This window comes from Branchiostoma belcheri, unplaced genomic scaffold, assembly GCF_001625305.1.
Source record: "Branchiostoma belcheri isolate BF01 breed outbred unplaced genomic scaffold, Haploidv18h27 scaffold133, whole genome shotgun sequence".
In the NCBI taxonomy this organism is placed as follows: Eukaryota; Metazoa; Chordata; class Leptocardii; order Amphioxiformes; family Branchiostomatidae; genus Branchiostoma; species Branchiostoma belcheri.
This window is the reverse complement of record NW_017802747.1, coordinates 581,172-603,538: the sequence shown is the minus strand read 5'-3', so window position 1 is coordinate 603,538 and position 22,367 is coordinate 581,172. Positions and strand designations below refer to the sequence as shown.

Sequence of the window (22,367 nt, the reverse complement as noted above, 5' to 3'; positions counted from 1 at the left end):
TCATTACAAGTTAAAAGCTATAAGAAACGAAAAGGATTGAAAAAGAATAAGAGATGGTTTGACAAGACATGCTATGAGGCTAGAAATGAACTTAAAAACTTAAGATATTTACTCATGCAAAATCCAAAGAATCCATCCTTAAGAGGCAGTTATTTTAAGAAGAAGAAGGAATTCAATAAACTTATTAGAAAACGTAAACGAGAACACGAAAACAACTGCTTAATGCGACTTCAAAATCTACAAGAAAATAACCCCACAGCTTTCTGGAATCTACTTAAAGAACTTAAGACGGAAAATGCGTCTCATAAAGAAGACATACCAACTGACTCTTGGCTAGAACATTTTAGAGCTCTTCACAGCAAATCCAAATTAAAACGCCAAAATTTCGATACAACCTTTGAAGATGATGTTCTAAATAAATTAGACTTGTTACAGAAATGCGAGTCTAATCCAGGACCTCTAGACTACCCGATCACCTCATCAGAAATAAGCATTGCAATACATTGTTTAAAAAATAACAAAGCCAGCGGAGAGGACATGATCATTAATGAAATGCTGAAAGCTGGGAAACAAATCCTATTGTCCCCCTTGGTTAAACTATTTAATCTAACTCTAACAAGGGGAGAATTTCCTAAAACATGGTCCAAAAGTCATATAGTTCCAATATTTAAGTCCGGACAAAAAGACAATGCCAATAATTATAGGGGAATCGCCATTTCAAGCTGCCTGGGGAAACTTTTCACCTCTGTGCTTAATAAAAGACTAACGGCATTCCTAGAAAACAGGGAAATCATAAAACCAAACCAGACAGGCTTTCGCAAGAATTACAGAACATCCGACAATATTTTCATATTAAAAACGCTGATTTCAAAATACACCTCAGGTGGAAAACGTCTTTTTGCTTGTTTTGTTGACCTTTCCAAGGCATTTGATTCAACCTGGCATGAAGGTTTGTTCTACAAACTTCTATCTAATAATATTTCTGGAAATTTTTCAACATAATCAAAAGTTTATACAGCCAATCAGAAGCGCAGGTAAAAACTAGCGCAGGTTTAACTGAAAGTTACCCCGTTGAAAATTGGTGTCCGGCAGGGCTGCGTGCTCAGCCCCTGCTTATTTAACATGTATATAAGTGATGCCATAAACCATCTAAACACAGAATACTTAGATGCTCCTGTGTTGAATTCTTCAAAAGTGACAAGCTTATTTTATGCAGATGACATCGTGCTGTTGTCAGAAAGTCCACAGGGATTACAACAAGCGATTGATATACTTGGGCAGTACTGTCAAAAATGGAAATTATCTATCAACCTTACAAAAACGAAGATTGTAATATTCAACAAAAAAGGTCATATATTTTCAAACCTAAAATTTCAGCTTTCAGGAAGCACTATAGAGATAGTACCATCATATTCTTACCTTGGGGTTGTATTTACAGCGGGATGTAGCTTTAACCCCGCCATGAAAGTATTACAAAAAAAGGCCCTGAGAGCGCTGTTTAGTATCAGAACTACTCTTGGTGATACTAAATCTTCAATTCCTATATACTGTAAACTATTTGATTCATGTATTGCCCCAATATTGTTGTACGGTGCGGATGTCTGGTGTAATAATAATTTAAACGACAGCTCCCCTATAGAACTTGCACACTTAAAATTTTGTAAATTTATTCTGGGAGAGAAAAGAAATGCCAGTAATCTTGCCAGCAGAGCTGAGCTCGGCCGTTTCCCCCTATGGATAGAAGCTTATTGCAGACTATATAATTATTACTGTAGATTAGTTAGTAACGTAGACACAAATAGTTTGCAATATGAAGTTTTTATCGTCCAAAAAGACCTAGATCGACAACATGTACCCTGCTGGCTGTCTAATGTAAGAAAAATGTTAGAGGAGTCCGGTTACGCCTTTCTATTTACAAACAACAGTCTGAACTTGTCTGCTTATTCACTTGATTTTAAGAAAAGACTACAAGATATTTTTATACAGAAATTCTATTCTGAATTAAATTAAAACGTCCGAGGAAACAACCAAGGCAACAAATTAAGAACATACAAACTGTTCAAAGTTACATATAATAAAGAAAAATACCTAAGTATCCCAAATCCCGAGCATCGCCGGACCATGTCAAAACTACGAATTAGTGACCATAATTTACACATAGAAACCGGCAGACATAACCGGACTCCTGTAGAAGATAGACTCTGTAAGGTTCGTAACTCTGGTAGTGTAGAAGATGAAATACATTTTGTACTTGATTGTAAATTGTTTGATATTGAACGTGACACACTATTTAGAACAATCCACTTAGACAAACTGTATAAAGGTAGAACAAAGAAAGAGGTATTCAGTCATCTCATGTCCACCAGTAATGACCATACAATAGAAAAACTTTGTGAGTTTATCTCCACTTGCTTTAAAAAGAGAGAAGAAATCCTTAAGGCTTAGTTTAGTTTATTCTCTGACTAGTAGTTGTTAAGACGTTACGTCATTCTGTTATTCTGTTATTCTTGTATCTTATGTATCATGTTACTCAGATTGATGTACATGTAACATCACTTTCTGATGTATGCCTTTAGCCCCATGGGCATGAACATGCAAATAAATAAATAAATAAATAAATAAATTAAAAAAAATTCTGCGTTTTACATACGTTGCTTTGCTTTGTGTCACATTCCATAGTGCTAATTAGAAACTTAAATTTTGAAAAACTACCTAAGTATGATGAATAATGATGAACCTTACCATTAACAAAAATGGACTTATAATATTTAATAAGGTTTAATTCTTTTAAAAGCTTGAAATGAGTCGATATGCACATACATGCCAGTTATGGTGAAGCAATCTGCATGAATATTCATTTACACCATGATAATACTTGACTTGATTATATGACAGTCACTAACACATATTAGATATAAGATTTAATTTAATTCTATTATCATCCTTTCATTTATTTCTTATCTCAGTTTCATACCTTACAGCTTTCTATGTGAGTATTATGAAAATAGCTCTAAAAGTAGTCTATGTTATTCTTATGCTTACCACATTCTTAGCTTAACGTCTATCCCAACACACTTATTTAACATATCTTAATTTCGACTACCAATACAAGTGGACAATCACCTTTATGTAGCCTAAATGACTTCCGTTAATGGCCAGCCTTTCTTAGATCTTTTAAGCTATTTACGTCGAAAATATTGCCAAAAATAGGGCTGGCCTAGGCAAATGTATCAGACCAAAAATGTTCTTGTGATGGTCAATCAAAAGAATGTTTAGACATCATAGTATAGGAACAAGGCATTACTAACATAAATGCAGAAAGCTACGATACAAAACACCGATAATACCTACCAAACCTTTGGTAATATTATCTAGGCCACCAACGCCCCCATCCCCATCTACTACAATCTTGTACATTTACGTGACCTGAGTGACCTTTAATTACAAGGTCATCAGCCCACTTTTTAAAGAAAAGAAAGATGCTAAATGCTTTTTGAAAGCTTTTGAAACTAAATTAAAGTAATGAGTTCTTCTGGCCCAAGCCTCTATTTTCAACATTTTTTAGCTATATTTACAGACATCCAATTACAAGGTGGCAAAACAAGCGATATTCGGGATCCTGGGATCGGGGAATTTGTGTAATGACGATATCTACCGAATTTTTTTTTAACATATTGTCGTCATCATTATATATTTGTAGCGATTATATAAAAGGCCCAAATCACCACCGTGAGTTTTTTTTTTTTTTGTAAAAAAAAAAAACGTTTTTAGTCAGCAACTTTATCGTTATTATTTTCGTATCAGTACGCTGTAGGTTAGCAAGATCTTTTTTAAAGAGTGACCAGAAAACAGACTTTGAAAATCCAGTTTGCCGTCCTAAAATTGCATTGGATGACTTCAAACACAGATAACTATCTCTGTCTACTTCTCCTCCAGTTTCACCAGCAGTCCGTAGACAATGATGACTCCATGTCTGTCCGTGGACCACTCGATCTCGCTGTCGCTGAACCTCTTGTCTAAGTTCTTCCGCGCGACCGTTGAGGCGCCGACTTTGTAGCTGCCCGGCTTGATGTAGAGTTGTAGGGCCACTTTAGCTTCATAGGTCTTGTCACGGTGTCTAAAGCTGCAAAAAAAATCGTTAAAATATTTTTAAATTTCCAAATTGATTTACTTTTCATTTGGTTTGAGGACATGGCGCTGACTGACTACCCAAAAAGGGCTAGTCCTGGCGATTGAAATACATACCATACACAAGTGGTTACAAGGTAATATTTAATGCCGTCACCAAAGCACAAGAAATTGGTGCGATTTTTACAAGACATTCGAGTTACCCTGATGCTTCATCAACTGATGTGCTTCATACTTGAAGTTTAAAAATAGTCTCAATGTGAAATATAAATTTATTGCTCAACAACTACAACACATGTCAATGATTCTAAAAAAAACGTCGTTAAAAAGCCTGCCTTGTTGTGCCTTGGGTGTAAATGCAATCTTAGATAAATAGTGCCTCGTTCAGGCACAGCCAGCTGTGGGATTCTACAGGTGATACTTAAATCTAAAGAAAAATCGTTAAAAGTTGTTAACCTGCTAGTCTTTGCATAGGCGGGCAGTCCTGCGTAGTGAATGCTGGGAGAGACGAAGACTTGTTTTGTGTCAAAACCCGCCGGCTTCCAGCTGTCCTTGTAGTGACCGTCCCGCTCAGACAACGTGCTGCCCTCCATGGTCTTGTCACCTAAATATGGGGTAAGGCCAGGCTGTTTGTATACATTCAAATACCATTTGGATTTCATTTATTTGTTTAGTAGGGGTGTGATGGAGTACATAAGATAGTTTTCAGTAAGCCCATAAGGCAGAGCGTGGGTGCTGGGGTGAGTTAGTCGGGGTCTAGACTGGAGTGAGAGAGGTCCGGTGGCCTGTATTAGAGCAGCAGTCTAGTATTAAACAGAGTTCCTGGAGATCGACCCCGGCTCATTTCATGACAAGCGGACAAAACCATAAACCACTAAAAACCCAATACACGCACAACTCTTGAAGGTTATTTTTAAAAAAATGACCACAAAACGCATCTTGAGCCAAAAATAAAGAAAAAGCCAAATATCGAGCAAGTGCCCCGTTGTTACAAAGTCATGGAAGTTACCTAATAAGAACGCATTTAATGCTCTACACCTCAAGATACCTATGGAAGTTATACACTGTGTAGGTGTTATAAATATGTTTGGCAATGAAAAGTCTTGCATTGAATGAAATGTGACTATCCAACCTCACCGGCTTTGATGAGGTCCCCGGTGTTGAGGATACTCTCCAGAGCGCCGACAGTCGTTCCATGGAACGCCACATGCCATTTTTGGAACACTTCAAGTGCTGTGGCTCTAGGAGGGACCCTAGTATTGATAAAAAGTTAAGTAGTGTAATGTAATATTATAAATATATCTGGGTTTTTTGCGGGGGGGGGGGTCTCATTATTTCTTTCTTTTATCATAATAGTATTCTTAATGCGTGATCTTATACAAGCCCAACGCTACCTTAGAGATATAAACTAACTTACTACATGCCATTTGTTGGTCGATTATTCATTTATAACGTCATTTTTACTACCCATTTTCACGACGTTACGACCTGAAAACCTATGGTATTGCAGGCCTGATTGTTTAATACAAACGTTGACTCTTAAAAAAACTGATAGCGTTTAGGGCATATTTTTACTAACTTGAGTGAGAAGCGGCACCATCCAACCGGCAGTCCGTAGTCCTTCTGTGGAACACCGCGTTTGTAGTAGTCCTGGTCCCCGCGGGACACGTGACAGTTACGGCAGTAACACATGTTAAACCGATCGTCGAAAAAACCGTCTGTAGTGACATACAAGCAAAACATTTAGTTTTAGTGCGGTTTCAATTTTATCATACTTGTAGTTACGACAAGTAGACAGAAGTACTTTGTAATCATGATAAAAACATACCTCAAAAAATGCACCATTTTAAAACTAAGGTGAAGGTTAGGGTGACGCTGGGGGTAATTGAGATTTGTATGTCGTACCTTTTAACTTCAAAGAAGTCTTGAACTTCATGCACTTTTGCATGTACGGGCAATCACCTGAAAAATTAAAAAAATAACACTGAACTAGAAAGGCCAATATTTGCTTTGGAGCAAATACAGCGATGGGTTCACCACATTTTACGACATGGCAGGGAAAGAATGAGAAACACAAGGGAAAACAATGATTTACATTGATATAACTATAATATGAAGTAACATACAACTAAAACAACAGTTGGATAGCTATTCCCTACTTTATTGGTTAGGATTTTTAATTGCATAATGCAAACTGTTGATTTTCAAAAAAAAAAAAACGTTACATGCCCCGCATTCCAATGCTGGAGCAGAAAAGCTTGAAATACCTACCAAAACACTTGAATAAAGACATACTGTCAGTATGGAAATGCTCTGTGCAGGTGTTAATCAAGTTAAATCCCAACAGCCAATCAGCAAGAAATGCTCTGTGCAGGTGGAAATGCTCTGTGCAGGTGTTAATCAAGTTAAATCCCAACAGCCAATCAGCAAGAAGTATAGAGGAAAGCTGCATGCCTATTGGTTGATGCCCTGCATTCCATTGTGATGACTCATGCCCAGACGTGGTAAACACGGCACACTAACACAGTAATACATTTGCTCTAACACAGCCAAAAAACTCAAATAAAACCATTCTAAAAGCCTGTATCACCAAAATTTAAAAAACGCCTAGGGGTATTTGCCCACTGTACCTCCATACCAAATTTCAGGACCTTAGGCCCTAAAAATGAAGAAGCTGAATCCGTTTAAAACTAGAAAGGCCAACATTTTCTTCGGAGCAAATGTAGGAATTTCACTCCATACCCTTCCCCAAACAAAAATGAGAGATTCTAAATAAATCATACTGCAATTATACAAGGACAAGCTGTTTGAATCTCGACAGGTATTTACAAAACTGGCACTTGGCAATTATCTCCCTTTCTTTTTTTACAAAGATACAACGACACGCACTTTAAATCTCGACAGCTTTACTTTACACTTTTGACGAGATTGTAACTACTACTAACGGAAGCAAAATTTTCACGGCCTGAGAAAAATGGACATGTTCACGGAAGTATATATTCACGGTGGTGACAGTTGCAGGAAAAAGAAAGTCCAGGAATTATTTCCTAACTGTAATGATAAGTTCACAATACAGAGGTGACAGTGAAAACCGTGAACATTGACCCCCCGCTTGCGTTGCGGTACAGTGAAAAAAAATCGGGAATTACAGCAATCAATTTACTGAGTATGTTTGCTTAGTTTCCAGATGTTTTTAAATGAACGAAAACCGATGCGCGCACAGATGTTACTTTTGTGACAACATCAAAGTGATTTTGGTTTGTATGTTAAAAAAATACAAAAGACTAACATTCGAAGTTATTGAAATTCTTGAGTAAGAACAATCAGTTTTGGAATGTTAAAAGCAAAGCAATGGATATTAAAACGAAAATAGTTAAAATTAAATGTTGAAATTGTTAAAAATGTAAAAATGGTTAAAATGGTTAAAATTGTTGAAATTGTTAAAAATGGTAAAATTAGTTAAAAATTAGTAAAAAGGATAATTAAAAATATCCAGTGTACCGGGGTTCGAACTCGTAATGTCTGGACTTGCAGCCCTGCGCGTTACCAACCGAGCTATCTGGACACGTTTCCATCACTCTCTGCATTGTATGTCATGTAAAGTGAACAACATGGCGGTAACGATCGCTTCAAGTACTAGTAAGGGACTTTCTAGGAGATACACTCTACAATTTTGGTGATTCTTCAGAAATCGATAACAGAATATATAATACTAGTCGGTGAAGATTGTGAAAAATTGTTGATACCGTGGCGCGCGCGCGTGCGCCGACGATACACATTACGTACCGTTGTTTACAGTACTCGCGGGGCGCAGGTCATTGACCTCCCGCTTGCGTTGTTCCAACAGAGAAGAGCAAAGTATCTGCCAGTTTTTGCGTCAGATTTTCAGTGTTTGTTAAAATCATATACAGGCATCCATGCAGCTATAATTCTTCCAACTAGTTCGTAGTTAGGTGAAATGTTTATAGGAATCACACGAATCGGTATCCAGTATCAGAGTATCATGGCCCACGGCCGAGACCGCGTGGACCAGCTGCGCTGGTACGTGAAAATGGTAGTAAATAAATTAATTAGCCAACAGCCAATCAACAGCCACATCTGCAAACATGACCACACCTGCTTGTATGCCCATATTTGGGCCTTCCCCCGAATTCCTTTCTTATTACGTCACGCGCGTACGCCCCCACAGTACTTTCCTATGGGGACCACTAAAAAGCTAATAAAACGATTGTAAAAGCTTGTATCAAAAAAATTTAAAAAACGCCTAAGGGTATTTACCCACTCTACCTCTATACGAAATTACAGGTAATTTCGCCCAAAAATGAAGGAGTTGAATCAATTTAAAGAAGTGGCAGGAGGAGGAGGAGGAGGAGGAGAAGGAGGAGAAGAAACATCAGAAAAAGCAATATGGGTTCACCACCACTTCGTGGTGTGGTGAACCCATAATTACTTGGAAGTTACGGCTCACTGCTACTTTCAAAGATTGAATAGTGGAAACTACAGTAAGACTGAAAACGTGTGCAACAATAAGAGGCGATTGATTTAACCAGAGAAAAGAAAAGAAAAGCAATATAGTTTAGAAATATGTTATTAAAGAATTGGTTAGTGAATATTGTATGCTGTTTGTATGTTGCATATTAAGTGCTCCATTTTGCTGTATGTAATAAGAAGTGATTTAAAAAGTATCCTCCTGCCAAAAGAGATAAGGTAGAATTGTTTTGTATCATGTTCCAAACTAACACACACCTGCAGTGCTTTTCTGCAGTGTCTGCATGACATCTGTAGCCGCTTTTTTGACAGCGTGATCGTCATGTTCCTTCAGCTGGTTCAGGATGGACACGGCGGCTGGGTCCTTCTTTACCTGAGCTTTGATGTCAGGGTCGTGAAGGAACGCCTGCAGCGCCTGTCAATTATTGTTATATTAGAACACTAATTAATTATAAACGCCTTTAAACTAGCGTTATCCGTTTTTACTCAATATATACCACAATTTAGGTATATATTTCCTGTCTTTATATGTACCATATATTCAACTGATGATATGAGTATTTACACCCGGCCCTTTGAGCATTAATATGCAATTTCTGTATTGTTGTTCTTAACATTATTAATGCATCGACTGAATGTTCTTGCGTACATATTTTCTATTCAATATTCAATATCATTCTAAACAAGAAAAAACGACTGTGAACTTAAGTTTCAAATCAAGCAATAATTTGATAATGAATTACTCGTAGAATTTATATACAGAATACTACCTCTAAAAGCTAGGTAAGTAATCTATTTCACACCTTCGCAGCCTGTTCTTTATCAGTGCTGTCACCATCCTGTGCCAAGGCAATCAGCAGTTTCAGGGCTCCTTTCTTAGTGAGCAGTTCTTTGTTAGCGTCATTCCGAGCCAGCGCGCCCAGGGCCATAGCCAGCTCCATCACTGAGTAACCGTCGGCCCTATTGTATGACGAGAGTGCTTAACATACGAATAGCAAATTGAGAAAATGAATGGAGGTCCCTGTTCTGACGAGAGACTCGCCCCCATCATGTTAAAAAAACTCACCACAGCTATCGAAAAGAGTAAAGGTACAGTGTGAGTGGCTCAAACCATAAAGTCTTGTGACAGCAGCTGGGGCAATTTATGTTCTATTGAGGTCACTAGACGGCTAAAACGCCCCCTTTACAGACCTTTTAATTGTAAATTCTTCTCAATTCAGTTGAAACTTGGCGAGAGAGAACACTCTGCCCACCCATTGGTTTGCAGTTATGGGTACAATATCCATGTTTTCTACAATTAATACATTATCTATCTAATACATTATCATTATTTGCCAATTTGAATGACTATAGTAGTGTTATACATACATGTAGTGCTGACCTGATATTCAATAAATCTTACAAAGCACGTCAGTGATTTTTATTAATATAACATGGGAAAGAAAAAAAGTCTAAGTCAAAATAAGTAGCCATCTACCTCATGTCAGAGGAACTGAGTGCCTTGTTCATGGTCCTGATGATGTAATCCGCCACGCTGTCGTCAACCTCGATCAGACTGCTGTTTCTGTCTTCCACAATGTACGCCAGGGTCAAGACGGCTGGGACCTGACAGATACAGTCATGAGACAAAGATTAAGTCATACTGTTTCTGAGGGTTTGTACTTTGGTATTGTTGTGCTTGACACCTGCATAACTTCTAAGTGAATCAAAGAATCAATTGCACATTACACCTTGTGTACAAAGCATCTCACAGACATATGATATAATAAAGCAGCATATGGAATCACCCAGCCTTTATGTGTTCATTTTCATTACACTACACCTTTTAATCTGTGCATTAATACTCGTAAATGTACATGAATCTGCACTTGAATGTTGCTATGGCTTACAAAGCCTTTTTATTCTGTATTGTATTATTTTGCCTGTGGAATTCTACTGAGATATTTTAAATTTTGTCATGATGAGCAGTCACATTAAAAATACATCAAATTAATAGAGATTGAAGAAATCAAATTCATACCTTTAGGTTAATATCTTCGACTTGCAGATACGGCCTGATGCGGTCGACTGCTTTGACGTCCTGGAGGAAGTGACGGTTCTCTGGTACCTTGGCACAGTTGTGCATCACGGCAATGGCAGACAGGACCATTAGGTTGATCACCTGGATAATAGATAATAATAAAATGCTATGAAAGAAAGATGTAAATGATGTCCAGCGTCCAAATATGACAACTGTTTTTAAATTATGATGATTTGTTTAGGTTTCGCGACTCACGTATATTTTCGGTTTTATGGTGTCAACATAAATCACATATATACCTTCGTATATATTCTCTTTTAAAGCAGCATCATATATCAGCTCAATTATCCTATTGTATAACTCATATTGTTTTGAGGACAAAACTTGTGCATGGGCGTAAAGTTGAAGCATTTCCATAATGTAATGAAAAATACGAACTTAAAAACTTAAAGACGTTAAAAGCTTTTAAACTTGTGCTTTTAGTGCACCTGGGAGCTGCAAAGCCCCGTACAAGGAGTTTCCAAATATTTTCTCACCTCATGTTTGAGATCGGCTCCGTCGAAGTTAGCCAGATCCTGGGCAACAATCGTGAGGAGGCCTGACTTGCCGAGTTCACGGCAGAACTCAAAACTGGCATCCGAGAAGTTCCACAACAGACTCCGCACCACATGCAGGCATTTCAGTTGCACCTGAACAAACCGATAGGTACTGTAAACAAATTCAAATTACATCTGTACGTGTAGCTATTGATTTAGTAAACAATCTGTCACTCGCACAAATTTGATAGCTTTTGTACTCGCATTCTGATTACTTTGTTGTTTTGACGAATCAGCTCTTTACTTTATGAATTTGGAAATGACAGCATATTTTCTATATTCATTCATGTTGATAGAACATTATGATGCTGTGCATTTTAATGATTTACTTCTATGTGTCTCTTTATTGGCAAATGCCCCTTTTTTTTCCTGTGCTTGGATAAAAAGAATGAAAGAGCGTAATTTACGTTCCTACCTGTTCCTCGGTGTGTTTGCCATTCATCAGGAACTTCAGGTAGTCCGTCAGGGCACGAGCACCCCCGATGTTAGCCAGGTGGTCCCCCATGATCTTACGTTCTGCCTTTTTAGGGAACATCTTGTAGGGGCCGTCCAGAGCTTCCTCCAGCGTGTCTTTGACGGTTGAGATGGATCCTCCATCCCTAATCATTAACAAAACAGGTCAAGGTACAAAACCGCCATATGATGCCGTACGTTATCAAATTCCTTACATACCCACGGGTGCAATGAAACCATCGTTTAAATTAACTAGATCTTTACTTAATTTGATATTAAACAATGAAACTACCTTTGGGGTGGTTAATTAAAGCATCACAATTTACATCCATTAACCTTCATCTGTGATATATTTCCAAATAACCCTACTTGTAAACTCTCAATGCACATCAGTATACAGCAATTTGTAATTAATTTTAATTTGATTCCTACTTTGGTCGTATGAAACGCCTGACTGTTTCCCAAGGATCAAGTACCTTTTTGACTTGACCATGTCGATGGCCTTGCTCATCTTGGGCAGCAGCTCGTACAGTTTCTCTCGACGTTCCTCGGGTGAGAGCGTCTTCACGGCCCGGGGAGTACCTGCTCCGGACCCCTCCTCACTCCTTTCAAGTGCGGCTTATGGGGAAGACACAAAAAGTAAAAACCATTAACTCTACTCAGACCAGTTCGGGAAGGGGTGGCAGGTTTCATCTCGTATAACGTCTGAACAGCTTACACTAAAGCAACTAGATTTGGTACCCTTTCCTGAATGTATATGACTTTTATCACTGTTATATGATACTGTTTTTTTATGATGTTTTTTTTTTAATTCGGTAATTTTTTGTTAGAACAATAAAGCATATGTTTTTATATTTACATTATTGAAAATTTATGACTTATAATGTATTGATTAAATTGTCAAGTTCAAGATTTGTAGAAACTGTGCAATTAAATTGATCACGGATATGTAAGCCATGGTCAGTTTTAGTGACTACCGTGAAGATTACCTTTGAGCAGGTCCAGCACAGTAAGTTGATCCCGACCGGCGGCGAGGTGCCTCATCAGTCCGCTGATGTCCTCGTCACTGTCGCTACTGTCGTCCTCCCCGGCACACGCACGGCAGCAGCCGCACCGCTCACACCCGGCGTCACCTGCACCACAGCCGCACGGACTGGGGGAGGTTCAGAGGTAAGGTCGGTTATTAAAGAAGCCGTGGTATATGTCCCATGCTGATTTATAAAGGCAGTCAGAATCTGTCTTCATACCGGTATCTTTGTTTATTTGGATATTAAACAACGGGGCGAAGGTGATACATAATTTGTGGGGTCGTGTGGCGTAATGGTAGCTTGTTCGGGTTCAATCCTTCCACAAATGTGGTGAATCTTCATAAAATATAATAAAAAAAGAAATACAAACTTAGCCACGTTTGGGGTTGTTTTAGAGATTTGATATACAAAAAAAAAAAAACGAACTTACCCTCCAGGGAATCGCAGCAGTTTTCCTTCATGAACGCACTTGGCTCCGAACCCGGTGCACTTCTTACAGAATCTGCACACCTTACACTTGTCCTTGTTCCACTGGTGCGTTCCCTTAGCACACATGGAGGATTTCCCGGCAGTCGATGGTTTAGCCGCGGCCTGTGAACCCCCTCCTGTAGAGTTATAAACATTGTGGTTGGAAAATAATATAAGCCAAGTCAATTTCCATTCGATGATTTACATGTTGCCAATTGAACGCAGCAAACTGGCAATCATGGTACTATGTCATTTACCGCTATATGGTGGCAAAAAAATGGCAGTAGATTAAAGATAGTAGTAACATTTAAAACAAGATTAAAGCCCTAATTCACATTTTACCTTTACAATTGTGTCCCTTTTTCGTAAAAGTATTATTAATGCTTTAAACCATTTGCCAAAATGCTTATGGAAAAAACACAATATAAAAGACAAAATAAGCGAAGCAAACCCTTATATACACAGTGAACTATTACGCATCTAAGATCCTTGCTCCTAGGCTCCTAGCTATTTTTACCTGATGAGACTTTGGTCAGTGAGTTGGGGTTGAAGAGCCAGTCCGTGCCGTCTATGTGGACGGTCATGTCGTTATCCGAATCAACTTTCACCACACGCCCAACTTTACCCAAGGCCTGGGGATAGACACGTAAACTTTGTTGAAATGGTATAGTAAACAAACAGCATATATTAAATCCAATTGTGTTTTAGGTATATAACTTTGCACATCGCAAATACTAAAAGAATCATGTATATTTATCCACGAATGCATTCGGAAAAATAATAAAAGATGTACAATGTCATGTAGATCTGCACTAAACAGAGAGGAAAGGAAATAATGAAGAGGGAGAAAGAGATCTAGCAAGAGAAGGAGAAAATTTTAATATTAATAAATACATTAATTTGGTAAATTTGATACTTGATACTTGTCGTTATTGTTTTATGTGAGCTGGAATAATCTAGTTGAAAGGATTTGCTGTTTGTTTATGTTAGAATGTAGGCATCTATTGACAAAAAGACGATTTAATAACCTTGATTTCAGCTTAGGCCTCCCATATTCTTTATCTTAAAAATGGAAGTCCCGGTATACGTAACGAGGAACAGAAAGGTCAAGGATTTGTAGATATTCTAAATTGTGTGAATAACTTACCTCTCTCATTTTGTCGTTCCAGCCGCCATGTCCCCGCTGAAGCAGCCTTACCCGTGCTGCGTCATTACTGACACGGACCAGGTCTCCAACACTGATCTCTGCTGACCCACTACTGCCGCTGCTACTGCCGCTACTACTACTGTTACTGGCATTGCTGCCACTTCCACTGCTGGGCTTCTCAACCTTCGTCAGCACGTCGGGGTTGTACGTCCAACCACCTTTTCCTGGAACCTCCACCTTCACGCGAGTTGCACCAACCGATACCACTCGCCCAACCTGGCCTAAGGTCTGGGGATGTATAACAATAATTTATCATTTCTTGTGCACGTGGGTCACATCAGATTTCACGCTGCAGTTTATTTTAGATAGACCAATATTAAATGACGTGAACTTTAATTGCCTTGGAAGCGTATTAAGTATTTACAAAATACTAGAAAGAGTAGACAAATGGCCAGAATAGGCAGACATGCCGAGGACGTACCGGACTAGTATACTGGTACATTTTACTGTCGCTTCTGAAGCCTGGTGAACGCTAAGCTACCCTAAAAGATATCATAACTTCTTATGTTTCAGTCACTTTTTTGAACAGGCGCTTACTTTCAGGTATGACTTATTTCCACTGAAGAAATCGTTACAATAGTGACCTTGGCATTAGATAAGCATGGCTAACTTACAGCTGACATTGCAGGAACCCAGCCACCATGTCCCTCCTGCATGGCTCTGACACGTAGTCCATTACCGTCTATCTTCACCAGGTCTCCCACACTCAGTCTGTTCCCGCCCTCTCCGGGAGCGGACACCTTCGTCAGACTGGCCGGGTTGAAGCACCACATCCTGCCGCCCACGTCCACCTTCACGTCCCGGTCAGGAAACACGTGCACGATCCGCCCAACCTTTCCAAGGCTCTGTAATATAGCCATTACAGGTACATTTCATAAGCCATGTGAGGTTATATAGCAAACAATCTATCATCAACCTGCTCACAAATTTAGTAACAAAGCAACCCTTATATTTGCGTCAACGTCCAACCTTAAAAAAACTAAACTGTAACATAGCCATAGAAACGTCAGTAAACGTCCACCTTCTAAAAACTGTGTAAAATAGCAACCCTTTTATCACCATACGTCTAACCTTCGCAAAAATTTTCTGTAACGTCTCAACCTGTACATGCCATTACACGATCAACCTTTTAAAACTATAACATAGCAGCATTTCTGTCACCACACGTTCAACTTTCTACAAACTGTGTAACACATAGCAGTTCTTCTGTCACTACACTCCAAGATTTCCCCAGAATCTTAACAAAGCAACCCTCTAATAAACAAGGAGACTCTTCTACATAAAACAAAAAAAGATCAAAGGCGTGTTCATATTTCAGGTAGGTCGATGAATTTTAATTTCTTAGGTAAGAACATCATCACGGTATGAAAGATTTGCAGATCTTTTTGAACTGCATATATTTTAAAATCTTTTTTGGTTAAAAGATTGTACGACACATGCAGTATATTCTAAGAATGCCCCGGGTTTGCGATCACGCACGACATACATAACGATACTCTCACTGACCGACGCCATGTCGTTGTTCCAGCCGCCATGTCCGACCTGCTGCCGCTGCACCTTCCCGTGATCCTCGCTGACCCGGACCCAGTCTCCTGTACGGAGGGCGGAGCTGTCGTCCCCGCCTACTTTGGTCAGGGCGTCAGGGTTCAGACAGAATCTGAGAAACCAAGTAAACCGTGGTCATTATGTTTACCGAAGGAAATCATATAGTTTTTGCTCTGTTTTTTTCTTCTCCAAACCAATAAGGTCAATGACCTAAAACATACGTCTGTCACCATGGCTAGTTATGTTAGGTGACATCATGTTGCAAGTAGTAGGGAGTTTTATAGTAGGAAGGATTTAGACTCCTGTTTGACCATATGTGTTTAAGTAAGAGTTAGCAGTAAGAGCAGACCATATGCATAGGTAAACATTATTTGATATTGTAGGCCATTAATGTAAAGTTAAAACAAAAAACATTTTAAAAATGTGTGTGCTGGGGGGTGGATGATGCATTTCTAGCAATAGGTCATTTCTAGAAACGCATCCTCCACCCCCAATATTATAGCAGACCGTCTTCACTTTATACTTGTAAAGTAGCCAATTGACACATATATTGTAACATTTGGGAAAGTATTTCACATCAATTGTCAGCCAATGACTGTGATACTTAAAAACAAGTACCTGTTTCCGCTAGGATACCGAACGACGATGTCACCATCTTGATCCACTCCTTCCACAGATCCTTCTGTCGTTATGCACTATGAAAAAAAGGGGGTAAGTAAAACCTTTCTAGCACACCATGTTGCATGGTATTTTTAAACTGTGCATAGTTTATTTCCTAATTACCATTTACAAATATTTTAGTTGTAAATGAAAAAGCATGAATTAAATAGTATTTTTTTATATGCGGTAAAATGCCTTATGAGTATTGCTAATTGTTGTACTTTAAACCTATTATTTATTATAGACAACAGCACCAATCGAGTGCAAAGGAGACCCATTACAAAACGGATGGCACCAAGGCGAAGTCAAAATAACCCTAATTCACTAAAAAAAAGGTAAACAAAACAACTACCAATGAATAAAGATCAAGGAAAAGCAAAACAGTATATAAGAAACAACAAATAAAAGTACTATGAATGACCAAGAAAAGTTTGTAGAATACTACGAAAGAAGTATATAGAATATCACTCAATATTAATGTTATATGAAATTTTCACCTCCAACATCGGTAAGGTGAAGCCGCCATGACCTCTCTGGAGCAGCTGTAAGGTCATCAGGTCATGTTCAACTTTGACCTTGTCTCCTTTGGTGTAGCGACCAAGACTCACGCCGACTGTAGAGTACAAACAAACAAGCTTATTAGAATGGTCGATTAGAAAAGTGTGGTGTCTGATTGCTATCTTGTATAAGGAAATACATATTGTTTAAATATCTGAATATTTTCCCTGTATTAGATAATATAAAAACAATATTAGCATGGCCAATCTAGACAATGGGTGGTCAATCCATGCACGGAATGTTTTTGTATTGGCTGTTTGATTTACACTAATGATTACTATTGATAATGAAAGTTAAATTCTAAATTTTAAATCCCCTACACTCACACATGCACAAACACACGCACACACACATGAATACATACAAACGCACACACACGCACACACACACACACACACACACACAGGAACACATACAAACGCACAAACACACACACACACACAAACACACACGGGAAACTACATATTGGAACACAGAAAAACACATAGGCTGATATCAAGTAAGATTGTCATTCCTGTCAGACATTTACTTCGTCAACACCTAACTCAAGCCTATCTCAAAGCTTATACCTTACCCACACCCAAACAAGAGCCCCGGCATTAATTCTAAGTCTAACCGTTGACCCAAAACATCCATAGGACTGTCATGGCTGCTTTCATATCAAAAGGTAGTAACTAACACCCCCCCCCCCCTTGTCAATTTCTTACACAAAGAGTAGCGTGACCTTAATGTTACAAATTTCCATGTTTCGTCGCATAACTTTAAATCCTGTACACGTTGTAAAACTCTTTGAATTATAGTATGGTAAAACAGTATTTGGATTTTGTTGGGACACAATTTAGTTTAACCCCTCTATGATTAGTCAGTGAAAATAGTTACAGTAGAAACTTGGGCAAGATAAACAGTTCCTAATGCGTGCACAGCTTCAGCCAATGAGAAAATATGTGGCTATCAAGAATTGACCAAAAATATCGAGTGGTTTGTGATATATACTTTAGCCCCAATTATGAATAACATGGCAAATGTCAACATTTGGCATGCCGTGTATTATTGGGGCTTAAGCCGTAAGATGTGTTGTTACAACTGAAATAGTTTTAATACCAAACTACATGTAAAAACAGTAATGGGCTTGCAGCGCCCCTACCGGTCAGTTTCTGTACTGCAGAAATCAACACTTTGACCTTGACGATATTGCAGTATGTATTTAAAGCCTAGTCCTTTATACTTCTTTGTCAAAATGCAGTTTAAAGCAACCGCAAAGTAATTTATGAACATAAGCTTTTGATTTAGTAAGGAAGAGGTATGACAACACATACACGTATCTGTCGTTAGAGGTGACGTAACGTACGGAACCCGGAAGTGTGGCGTCGGAAACCCGGAAGTGCACGGACCAAACGACTCCGTACGTAACGCTGCCTTTAAAACCAATTCTGAAGCTATAACTCACAAGTAGCCATATTTACACACCATGTGCTTTTAAAGGGTAAGGTGGGTGGTCTTACATCTATAGGTAGATTGAAGTTTGAGTCCATTTTGGTCGTCAGGTGCCGCACTACACGAGTACATACATGAAATTTAGTATATACAAGACCCCCTTGTTACTCACTGCAAGCACTTACATTCTAGCGATGGTCCTAATTTTTCCATGTTTGAAATCTAAGTACTTGTCGAGTCGTACGCAAGTAACTAATTCACCATTGTTCTTCCCTACACAATATATCAGGGTACCATGCATGAATTCCTTACCCCCCCCCCTCCCGTTGTCAAATGGTTTGTTCCGACACGTAGGTTCAGTCTGTTGTGTATACTAGTAGTCAATTTGGCATGACGTCATTGGGGAAAACCCGCGTGTACAAACTACAATAACAAACTGCGCCGTCGGAACAGCTATTCTTTTAGACATAGTTTACCTAACGAACTAAAGGAATATCAGGTGAGACTATAGGGACTGTATGAGCGTTTCAAAGTACTCCACAAGCAGTATCTGTATACTTTATATTCTATCATAATGCATCGCATTGTTACCTTTAATTGATCTTTCATATTTCATTATTCAATGCATCTTCAAGGCCATTCTACCAGGTCAAACCTGTACATGTGCTAACCTCTGCACACGAATCAACCTACAGTTGTGACTAGTTCTTGTAGTCTGCCCCATAATTTCCCGTGCCTTAAGCATAAACTATCCTGTAAATGATAAACATCTGTCTATTATAACTGATTTTCTTAAACTTCCTTGTTTGGTCACAGCGGAGAGGTTAAACTGGTATATATATATATGTGTGTGTGTGTCTTAACAAAAAGATAATACTATTTAAATGCTGTAAGACGAGCAAATCATTTATTGTTATAAGATATATAACGAAACACGAGAACGTATGATAGTAGGGACACGCTACAGTTTGTAAAAAAACAAATCGACACAAACAGAGGTGGAAGGGGGGCATTCTGTTATCTCCTTTTAAACGTTTGTATCAAAGCAGCCTTGGGGCCCCGTGAACATACCTGTGTACACACGGTTTGTTTATAAACGGCTGCCGACTTACAAAAAGTCAATCCCGGCAGCCAGGTCTGCTATTGTTTAACGTCCAGTCACGTACAGGTGTTTACTTAACACAGGTACAGGTCTGATCAATAGTCCAATATAACACATATTCACTCTACCATACCTCATATTTTGAGCCTTTAAGCATATTCTATAAACTAAAACATGTGAACACTGCTGTTATCAACCAGATCTGTAAGAAACGTAACTTCCCCTTTTGGATTTAGCTCTGCAAAACAAAGCTTTGTGCGAAAGTGAAAGCAGAATTGTTGTTTTCCAATACGTTCACAATGTAAATCTTCTCATCAAACATACACAACAAGGTCTTTAAAGTGTTGTACATATGGGGCGTATAATGGTTATATTGTTCTGAGACATGAACAGGTGCAGGAAAGACGTACCTTGTGCCAGCCGCCCGAGTTCTGCGTCCAGAGCGTTCCCCATCTTGGTTAGGCGGTCACGTGACTCTGGATTCTGGGAAGTCCCGGTGTGTGAAACTGGGTTCACAGTTCGGGGTACGAAACTTGCGTGGCGATATGGCTTACGTCAACCGTACCCAGACAACATGTCTATTGGCTGGCGTTGGTATGTGGGGTGGTTTGTAAAACAGTAATATTTGAAATTTGGCGGTGTTTTATTTGAGAACTTATATAAAAAACACATTGGTCGAACTTTCTGAAAAATTGTAACACTTATATCCTTCAACGAAAGGCATTCGCGACTTTTCGAGTATAAGGCGTGTTGTCTTGTTCATATACAACGTAATAACAACCGTCATAATTTCGTAATGTGGGATAAACACATTAAAAGAATGAACAATAAATTATCAAATTTTTTTCCGAAGCCTTCTCGAGATTGTCGCAAGAACATAACTATTTGAGGTACAAACAACCTGACGATTATATTAGTAAAGCTATAATTGATCTTCTTTTAATTCACATTTTTGTTCTGGACTTAGTGTAGATGGAGATATTAAGACTAGAATAATTACAATTGATGTTACTTGTGGTATAGGTGGAAACATGACATCACAAAAAAAGCTTTTTTTGAACTTCCTTTATTTGCATATACATGTTCATAAATATGCTATAAATTATCGATCCTTACGTATAATATAATGCAATGCCGTGGATAGAGTGGATCAACAACCATTTCCCAAACAGATTCAAAACGTCTAAAAGATTTATGATAAAAGATAACAATAGTTATTACTGCTCCTACTTTGCCATTTGGTGGTACCATGTGTCAATATTATCCAGATGAAATTCTTAATGTAAATGAAAAATAAAGTTTAACTAAAAGTATACAATGTCAACTGACGTTGTAATTTGTTTACATAGTTACATATGTAGCTTAGTAGTATATGGACCAAGGTTCAAGGATAGTTTTTATCGAACTCTATTCTTTCTGCACAGTAAAGAGTACCTATATCTCCTCTTTTATATTCACTGCATACTTTTTGTTATTCTAAATGCACGTATACGAATCAGTAAAAAGTTCAACTACGGCACTTGCATGATTATTATCCTCTACGTTAAATAAATGTGTAAAATGTTCAAAGGATAATTGCATCTGAAGATTTAAGGTAAACAACAATCTGATTGAACAATAGATTGAACGAGCATTGTCTACGTTTCTCTTTTTTGATTACAGTGAATAAATAACAAAAGGCATTTATTTTCAAAGAATCGCCGTAGGGTTAAATAAAGGCTACAGAAAATAAAGAAAAATGTTCATGCATACACATGGTCAAGCTAGCACTACCACCATTGTATTTTTATAGTCATATTTGATAATGCAAATGTCATTTTACATACTAGCCAAAAGGCAACACCTTGCTAAGGTCTTGCGGGGTTTCAAAATCTATTCATGATTTTAACATTTTTATTCCTTTTCTGTTCGTAAGTCGTAACTGTTTGATGGTAGCAAAGCTATTTGTCACGGCGGTTTTCATATTTCTTATGCATTCACAATGTTCCAATTTTACAACTGAGCAAAAAATAGTTATTTTTAATTTGCCATGTTTTTTTTTTAGGAAATGGCAGTTCCGATGTTGAATTCTTAGGCCAGTCTTAATAAAAGGACAAGGCGAGGGTAAGCTGTATTGACTTAGTTCTGCTTTAAAAACATATAAGGCTCGACTTCAGAGTTTATTTGCTTCAACGCTGCTGAGATACACGGGGCCCTGCAAACAAGTCTCGCACTAAACCAAGTGCTGTCGCAGCCCCAAAGTCAAGTACCCTCATCAATATTATAGCAGTGGTATATGATATAAAAGGAGCCCTACGGAAAACAGAAGATAGATTTCGGGGTGTTGCGCCAACAGCAGAACTTTGAGTACTTCCAGACCCCGACACGCTCACCGAGTCAGCAATACTTGACAAGCTTGACGCTCGGCTCAGTGAGGCACAAGCTTCGTCAAACATGCGGTACTCTTCATCTACCTTTGTGCAAAACGCCTCCTTTATGGCCCTCGCCCTGTCTCTTGCCTCCCTTCGCATGGTTTCGGTGTCACAACCGCCGTGCTCCTTAGTACGCTCGATGAGCACCTTCCTATTTTCCCTCATGTATGCCGTGAACTCACGTCTAACGACCTCAACGTCAGCTACCAAAGATGTACATCTAAAGCAAAGGACACAAACCACAGTCATACAAACAATTAGTGTTATAT

General features: G+C 38.5%; 2 protein-coding genes across 2 annotated transcripts in view; both read right to left on the bottom strand.

Annotated features, from left to right (window-relative positions):
- Positions 1-2,799: 2,799 nt before the first annotated feature.
- Positions 2,800-20,154, bottom strand: LOC109464176. The gene is made up of 21 exons (XM_019761112.1): positions 20,098-20,154; positions 17,091-17,206; positions 16,552-16,628; positions 15,895-16,045; positions 15,003-15,233; positions 14,329-14,616; positions 13,699-13,813; positions 13,144-13,318; positions 12,675-12,838; positions 12,162-12,303; positions 11,648-11,831; positions 11,173-11,325; positions 10,637-10,777; positions 10,094-10,221; positions 9,420-9,576; positions 8,875-9,031; positions 6,034-6,090; positions 5,708-5,846; positions 5,266-5,381; positions 4,585-4,732; positions 2,800-4,123 (listed from the first exon to the last, which is right to left on the bottom strand). The coding sequence occupies exons 1-21, from the start codon at positions 20,138-20,140 to the stop codon at positions 3,922-3,924; spliced, it is 3,084 nt and encodes a 1,027-aa protein (XP_019616671.1). The 5' UTR covers positions 20,141-20,154; the 3' UTR covers positions 2,800-3,921.
- A 1,241-nt stretch (positions 20,155-21,395) lies between these two features.
- LOC109464154 (C-C chemokine receptor type 5-like) overlaps positions 21,396-22,367 on the bottom strand; it is a 6,908-nt gene continuing 5,936 nt past the window's right edge. Inside the window, exons 4-5 of the mRNA XM_019761092.1 lie at positions 22,038-22,318; positions 21,396-21,406 (exon numbers count right to left, since the gene is read on the bottom strand). Of these exons, the coding sequence (XP_019616651.1) occupies positions 21,396-21,406; positions 22,038-22,318 (292 nt within the window). The remainder of the gene's footprint in view (positions 21,407-22,037; positions 22,319-22,367) is intronic.

What these genes read in the sequence shown, in the direction of transcription:
- LOC109464176 (XM_019761112.1), bottom strand. Translation starts at nt 20,140, where the DNA reads ATGGGGAACGCTCTGGACGCAGAACTCGGGCGGCTGGCACAAG. An exon ending in GACATGGTCAAGTCAAAAAG is followed by an intron (nt 11,832 to 12,161) that starts GTACTTGATCCT and finishes GTTAATGATTAG; the next exon opens with GGATGGAGGATCCATCTCAA. An exon ending in GAGCCGATCTCAAACATGAG is followed by an intron (nt 10,778 to 11,172) that starts GTGAGAAAATAT and finishes TCTATTATCCAG; the next exon opens with GTGATCAACCTAATGGTCCT.